Genomic DNA, 8,056 nt, shown 5'->3' with positions numbered 1-8,056 from the left:
ATCGGATTGGTGTCAGTGAATCATCCCCTTTGACAATATCTCATCTGTGTATGGCATTTATTGCCTTTCCGTTTAATATTTATTTTTTCATTTTGTATTTATCTACCCCAAATGACCTTCTACAATCTTACCCAATGTTTTAACATTTAATTGAACTTTGAATTTATGGCAGTCTGCACGCAATGTATATGATATGTGAATCCCAGTTGAACAAACTTGTTAACTTGTAAATGTGCTTTCTATGCTAATCACAATCAAAGATGATAACTACACAATGAAGTTGGGAACAACATTATCAGGACTTTTGCAATTCAAATATCTCAGTAAATCTTTATTACTTGGTACTGTGAGTGTATTCCTTAACAAACACCTAAACGAAAGGACTCATTAATGCGATGACAAGTAACAAAAACTTCTGGAAACGTATGGCAGATTAAATTTATTTCAACTGGCACATTTGACGGTCGCTGGGTAAAAATGATGAGCCCGTGGAAGACCTGATCATGCTAATTATGCTTCTATGCGGATGTTTTATTCAATGATGTATTCTAATGATCCTACTGAGACATGTGGCTTAATGCAGTTAAAATAATGAACAAATCTCATCTTTTATGTCCTATTTAGGCTACATCTACAATAATTTGAAAAGTATTGTACAAATGTGAAATTCTGAATGTGTAAAAATCCTACAAAGCATTGTGTTGCAAAAGCTGAAAACCCTGATGGACCAGTATCATGATGTTGGATTTCTTTTGCTCTTTATCTAAACCCTTTAAACACTTAAGTCTTTAAGTCAATTGTCGGTCAAGTTCCGCAGTCACGGTGCGCGCTCCCGTGAGGTCCGTGCACGTCTTACGGGCAGAATTGGCAACAGTAGATCACATGATATGACAAAGCAGCTAGCTACTTCCTGTGTAGACTGCTAGCCAGTTCACATCCAGACGGCCGCAGCGACTGCGACTGCTGTGTCATCCAAGATGCTGGCCCTCATTAACAGGCTTTTGGACTGGTTCAGGTCCCTCTTCTGGAAAGAGGAGATGGAGCTTACATTAGTGGGACTTCAGTACTCCGGAAAAACCACATTCGTCAATGTGATTGCAGTAAGTAGCTAGCAAACAAGCAGAGTCAGTGTGGGCCCAGGCTACTACCTGGAAGAGGTAGTGGACGAGGCTTTCTTTGGATATGTTGAAGTTTTACAGGTTGCTGCTCCGCAAATGCAGGGGCATGGCTCCATGGCTGGGTAGCTTTGGCGTCCTACAAATTGCGCGTATTGCTGCGGTACCAACACTGCTGGCGATTTCGCCCAGCTGTCGTTAGGCTAGCTGAAATGACGAAGTTGTTGGTATGACTGTGCGCTTACTTATGAAACCTGTCATGTGAACGGACTCGCTTGCCGGTGTGTCAACAAAAGCGATATGTTGACAACACGGGCTACAACCGTTTTGTAAACAGTCTGTCTCGTTAGGTCATTTACCTGGGTGTAAAGACGCCTACGAGGCCTGGAGCCACAGCGACTACAGCCTGCCAGCTGTATATTAGCATGATTTTAAATATATATCTTAAAAAAAAATAATAATAACACGTTTGCTTGGAATATCCAGTTGTATGCCAAGCCTCTATAGCCGAGTTCAGCATTACCACTGGCTCGTGTTTATGCTTCCTCCCACAGAAATGTCCCTCTGTTGTCAGGTCTAGATTTATGGCACGTTGTCAGCTCTGTTTAAATATTAAAACTTGTAATGTTTTATGACACTTGCAGTCTGTGTTAGAGCTGTTTGTTGCTATGTCTAGCTTGTATAGCCTGCCACAGCCTCGGCTGGGGTAAGGGTTGTATTATGTGGTCCAGTTTTGTTTATGTCTGTGTTTTCTAGGTGATAGGCCACACTGTACTTGAGTTGAGGCCAAGTTGTAAGCCACCGTACTGTAGACCAACCCCTTTCCTGGACTCGTCACAATAATACGGCAGTTTTTCCGGGCTCTCTTGTGGTCCCTGTCAGATGATATGCAATTAAGTTGGAGCAGAGCTGCCTTCTCCTTCGCACAGACATTAAAAGGCAGTTCGACCAGATCAAGGCTGCATATAAGCCACACAACTAATGCTATTAAAGTTATGTAGCATATTTGATTATTATTTTTTTTAAATATTTGGTCATGTTATTCATGAGTAAAGCTAGGTAGTGCCTATCAAAGCTGTATACATTGGCTCCACAATTGGGTGACACATCTTTAGGGTAAGTGCCTGGGTGTAGAAAGCTCGATTGGAAGCTAATGCATGCTGATGCAGAGGTGGTGTCATCTCAGCATGGTTCATGGGGTAAAAGGGCGAGTGTTCAAATTCAGCTGCAGTCTTCAAGTGCCTAGTATTCCCAAGTACCTAATTTGTTGTGACCCCGTAGACAGGAATGATTCACATCCTCTCGGCTTTTCATGTGACTTCTGAACCAGACGAAACTAGATAATAGACTTAAATACATGTCGGCAGATTTTTATTTGGTTATACTGATGCAGAATCTTTGAAAATAGAGCTGACACAATCTGTTAGTCACTACAACAGTTAGTCATTTTAAATGCTTATTATCTCACTTGGTGTGTGTTTTAACAATGTACCATGCAGTATTCACAAACATGCCAACTTTTATCCTTGCATTTGTCTTGTACAGTCAGGCCAGTTCAGTGAAGACATGATTCCCACAGTCGGTTTCAACATGCGGAAGGTCACTAAAGGCAATGTGACAATAAAGGTAGGCTAACAAGCATAAGTGTCCAACTGGATGCTTTCACTGTTGAACCGAAATCAATTTTATACTGGACCGCTGCCTGCCTAGAGCTGCATACTCTGCACTTGAGCAGTAATGGTGCAATGATTGGTTTGTAACGGGAACAAAATCTTACACAAAATCTTTTTTTTTTTTTTTTTTTTTTGCTTTAGATATGGGACATAGGTGGACAGCCCCGCTTCAGAAGCATGTGGGAACGCTACTGTAGAGGAGTCAATGCAATTGTGTAAGTTTGTGGATGCTCTAGAGCACAGCACATGGCCTTTGTTGCAGGAAACCTGAAAAGAACGAAGAGAAATATACATAAATGTGTAATAAAATGCTTATTCATCCTGTTAACGTTTGGCTTGGTTTGAGTATTATCATTTATTATGTTTCATATAATAGTGTCATTACATAGTTCTCTTATGTGGACATTATGTTTAACATTAAATATTTGAGCAAAGTTATTGTGGTAGGTGTTTTATTTTGGCTTAGTCAAACAGGTATTGTAAGTAGTATTGTTTATTCCCTTTGCAGTTACATGGTGGATGCAGCAGACCGAGAGAAGATAGAAGCTTCCAGAAACGAACTGCACAACCTTTTAGACAAACCACAACTACAGGGAATTCCTGTAAGAGGCCGCTTGTATTTTTTGGACTAAAAGCTCATGGTGTTTCAGGCTCTCCGTAGTTTATCACATTGATTTCTGTTGGTCTAGTGACTGCGGTCACAACCAGTGATTAGACTCATAATTAGTAATCACACTGCAACTAATGGCTTGCAGTGATGATGACTTTACGCTCAGTGGTCATCAGTACCCAAGCCAGGATTTTTTTAATGAGTTTTCAATATCCAAGCTGACAGGGTAATTGACTTTAAAGGGTTTGATTTGCTAAATTGATCGGCTTCCAGCTGCTGGGACTTGACACCACACACAGGCAGTTTATTTTGGCCTAACAGTAAGGATTCTGTGAAAGGTGAAGCATGTAGTTGAGAGAAATCCTTTAGATTGTCTGATCACACTGTGTGATAACACTGATAGATTGCTGTGCTGGATATTGGTCAGCTCTTTTTCTCATTTTTCAGGTTCTAGTACTGGGCAACAAACGAGACCTACCCAACGCCCTTGATGAGAAGCAACTCATTGAAAAAATGTGAGGCACTCCGAATTTTAGTTTTTCTGTATTTTTGTTGATAATCCAGCAACGACATAAGGATACGGATTTGTGTTGTAACCAAAAGCTAACGTATGCATAAGCTAATGTGTTCTTTTTCTGTCACTAGTTAGTTTATCCGTCTTATACTCACAACTAGTGGATGATGAATCAGTGTCAGGCGTATCACTGCACTCTTTCTCAGTGGCAATCCAAAGATTATGATTTCAGACATTCCCAGTACATTAAGCCTATTCACTATGGCCAAAAGTATATCCACATACTTGCGTGAAATCTGAAATACTTAGATCATACATCAAAATATTGTGCAATTTCAAAGTTCAGGCTGTCATTAGCAGCATATTAATGCCTATGGTTTTGGGATGAGATGTTCAGCAATCTCATGTAATTTGCAGGTGTCCACTGACCAGTAGGATTTTAGGCTCTTAAACGTCTTATTTCTAGACAATTGAAGATGTCATTTCATGTTTCCCCACTTTCCGTTTGCAGGAACCTATCTGCTATTCAGGACCGAGAGATCTGCTGCTACTCTGTCTCCTGCAAAGAGAAAGACAACATAGGTAAACATCTGAGAGCTGGTTCATGAAGCAAGGTTACCATTTAACTCAGGTTTACTTCAGTAAATCACGCTTATTCTGGAAACTTCAGGAAGTTCTATTTAATTAAGGAGGTTTAAATATGTCTGACCTAAGTTACCATGGAAGCTCACCCCCCTGGGCTAGTTTTCAGGCTTAGCTTCAGCTCAGGCTTGACTCTGGCAGATTGATCGTAACACTGGTCAGTGGCTGCACTGTGGAAAAGAGTCACTTTGTGGTACTTGCCAAAGTCGACTTACCTGTCAGATAAGTCAGACTAGTCAGACTAGGCAGACTAGTCAGACTAGGCAATGGAATTAAAAAATAAAGCTAATAATCAACTGTGACCCATGGTTTTAGCATCAATGTAAGTAGCATTTTCACCATTTTTTTCTCTCTTTAAATGCCACTTAGATAAAAATGTAAATAAACAGACACCCAGAAAACTGTCTTACAGTACAAGAATGGCAGACAGCCAATCTGAAGGTATTTTATAGTGTTTTCACCATATGGGTTCTCTCACTTTTCTATCGTTGCTAATTATTTTATTTTATTGCTATAAAATAAATAACCCGTTTAAAGTCCAATTGGATGCATCAGAGTTGAGTTGTTAATTGCCATGTTGCATCTTGTACATACATTTCCATCACTTCAGTCAACAGTTTGAGATTAGCGATAACGAGAAATAAAAATAATGAAAAAGTAATAATAAAACTAATAAAATGGATAAAAATGGATTTTAAAACAGTAAAACAGATAAACAACAATAACTAAGTAAATAAGAGGGAATAAAACACTGTAAAACTTGATGACAATAAAATAAACAATGGCAATAAAACATTTGTGATACAAAGAAAATTCACATTACTCATGTTGGATTTGGATTCTGTAGCTCTGCAACAAACTGAGCTGATAGATGAGTCCAGCGGGACAGAATGAAAAAGCCCTCTGATCAGAGTTGAAATGATTCTACATCAAACCTCATGGGTACAAATTGTTAATAGCATTTGTTTGCTGAGGTCATAAAAATGTCTTCAACGTCTTTCCTCCCTTTAGATATCACGCTGCAGTGGCTCATCCAGCATTCAAAGTCCAGGAGAAGCTGAAAGTGAAACCCTCCGCAGTCGCAGCTCTGGCCTCAGCCCTCTAATGGTCATGGGTCCTCGACAGTCATCCCTTCCACTGCCTCCGTGAAATAATTCAGCTCTCTCTCTCTCTCTCTCTCTGCTCACTACTGTCACCACCTGCACCACCCAGTACACTACCATAGATGCGTAGCCCCTGTACAGCACTATTGCCACCCCAACTATCTGGAGTCTTGAAAAGTTGTCTCAGTACTGTGCTAGAAGGTGGATTGTCCACACCCATCATGCCTTATCGCCTGTCATTACAGACATGCTCTGTGTGTGTGTGTGTGTGTGTGTGTGTGTGTGTGTGTGTGTGTGTGTGTGTGTGTGTGTGTGTGTGTGTGTGTGTGTGTGTGTGTGTGTGTGTGCGCGCATTATGGAGTTTTTTTTGTTGTTGTTGTTTTTTTTTAATGGCTTCTGTTTCCTTCGACACAGGAATCTAATGATGTTGCAGTGTACTGTTCCCCGACTAGGATGGAGCTCCTCTTATCCCACAATCAAACATCCGTTTTGTTGCCTGTCAACATTTGGTGTTTACGTGACATCGTGTGAATGTAGTTTTTAACAGTTAATTGCCAAATGATTATGGTTGCTTGCGCTAATGCCTTCAATTCCTTATAAACCCTTAGCAACGTAGCCTGCATTTTATTTGCTGGCATATGAAACTATCTATTTAATCAAGCGACTTAAAGTTTACACATAACATAAAGATCAATAGAAGCAAAGACTGTGAATGGTTGTTGTGTCTGAGGCAAAAATCCTAAGATAGGTCAGCAGATTTTTAAGTGCCTTTGGCTAAGTGAGTCTCCCAATCAGACAGTTATTGCCCAATGCAACTTCTAACCCATTATAAAAAAAACAAAAAAACACTTGGTACAGACACAGCATAGATCCCTTGATTACACTTAAAACCACCTCTAGACAATCTCATTTTATGTTTTCTAATCATATAAACACATCATGATGTCTGAGAAAAGACAGCACTGTTCTAACAATGAAAAATGAGGAACGATGTAATGGATGACAGGGATGTGAGATGAATAAGACAATGTTATTTTGATTTTTTTTTTTTTTGGTTGATGGGCAAAATTTGAATGCTGTTTGACTTGTAGCCTGTGACTCTTATATAGGTTGAAATGTGGGCTGACTTTTGCTTGCAGTTCTCAGGTTGTTATTGGAATTTTATTTATTTTTTTTTTTTTCCAAATTCTTTTTAAGATGTCTGAACATAGCATGGGTGTGCCGAAGTATCTGTCTCATAATCCCAATGTTGTTCGGGTTGGATAACCGAAAGCCAGCGTTAGTCATGATGACTGAGATGATGGAGAGCAGAAGACAGTCCATTAGTTCCAAGCGTCGGATGCTTGATGTCATCCATGCCTTGCCACACCCTTGTCTGAATCCTGAGGTCTTCCTGTAGAAGCCTTAGCAGTCCGAGGACAACGCTGGCTCCTCTAAAAGCGACGTAGTGATTGACTCGTCATTTCCTTTCAGCGACAAGACAATGATTTCTCCCAGGTTAGACCACTGTATATTATTCTGCCCCTTGCTTGGCCAGTGCATCTTGATCTGTTAATTTCTTTTTGTGTGTGTGTCACCAGATCGGGGTGAATTATCCCTTCTGCTACAATACTATATGTAGGCCTACATGGCTCCTGCATTTCACTGTAACGTATGTTCTACAAATCCATCGCACACACTCTCTTATCTCATATGTTGTGCTGTGTCTGTTGGTGTTCGTTGTAATCCTAAATGTCGATTGTTGGGACCACAGCAGCAGTGAGGGGCTGTATAATTGGGTGACTGTGTGGGTAATTTGGGGAAAGCTTTGTTACTTGTGTAATAATATAGCCTATTTGCAATTTGTATGTGCATGTGCTGAAACTTATTCACATTCAATTGCAGACTTTGTAAATAAGAAGTTAGCATTTTTATTCCAACAAATGCCCCTGTAGATGTAATGCATTCTTTTCCTGTGATTGCTAATAAATTTGTTTTTATTTTTAAGGATCTCAAGTGCAGCATCCAAATTCCTTGGTAAGTTGTCAGTTTTGTTTGTCACCACTGGGTGGAGGCAGAGGACTTTAGAAGGATACTAATAAAACGGGGAGCAGTAAAATCTTTACAGATTGTAAACTCTCAAGTTTTACCTGACGTTCGCTTGGTGAATCATGAACCTGCTTCCCACCTTATCTATATGGTGGTTATTATAGGCCGGGTTCCTGTACAGGCATGGAGAGGTCTTGTACAGAAATGGAATCTGCATCAAGGGTAAATGAGTGGGATGATTAATTCCAGCTCAGTTTTCTTACACTGCAGTTCTCAGTTAAAACCTCCACAACGGATCCCATGGCAGGCAGCCTGCCCACACCCACAATACACTTGTTTCTCATAATTTCCATCACGCAAACCTAACTACC

General features: G+C 40.2%; 1 protein-coding gene across 1 annotated transcript; it reads left to right on the top strand.

Annotated features, from left to right (window-relative positions):
* Positions 1 to 890: 890 nt before the first annotated feature.
* arl8bb (ADP-ribosylation factor-like 8Bb) lies at positions 891 to 7,642 on the top strand. Its single transcript, XM_040116150.1, has 7 exons — positions 891 to 1,100; positions 2,661 to 2,741; positions 2,930 to 3,003; positions 3,297 to 3,390; positions 3,846 to 3,913; positions 4,424 to 4,494; positions 5,566 to 7,642. The coding sequence occupies exons 1-7, from the start codon at positions 978 to 980 to the stop codon at positions 5,613 to 5,615; spliced, it is 561 nt and encodes a 186-aa protein (XP_039972084.1). The 5' UTR covers positions 891 to 977; the 3' UTR covers positions 5,616 to 7,642.
* Positions 7,643 to 8,056: the final 414 nt, after the last annotated feature.

This window comes from Xiphias gladius, chromosome 21, assembly GCF_016859285.1.
Source record: "Xiphias gladius isolate SHS-SW01 ecotype Sanya breed wild chromosome 21, ASM1685928v1, whole genome shotgun sequence".
In the NCBI taxonomy this organism is placed as follows: Eukaryota; Metazoa; Chordata; class Actinopteri; order Istiophoriformes; family Xiphiidae; genus Xiphias; species Xiphias gladius.
The sequence above is the reverse complement of the archived record's forward strand: the minus strand, read 5'-3'. Positions and strand labels throughout refer to the sequence as shown.

Coding starts and splice junctions, on each gene's coding strand:
- arl8bb (XM_040116150.1), top strand. CDS start 978: ATGCTGGCCCTCATTAACAGGCTTTTGGACTGGTTCAGGTCCCTCTTC. Junction 1,101..2,660: donor CATTCGTCAATGTGATTGCA/GTAAGTAGCTAG, acceptor TGTCTTGTACAG/TCAGGCCAGTTCAGTGAAGA. Junction 4,495..5,565: donor CAAAGAGAAAGACAACATAG/GTAAACATCTGA, acceptor TCCTCCCTTTAG/ATATCACGCTGCAGTGGCTC.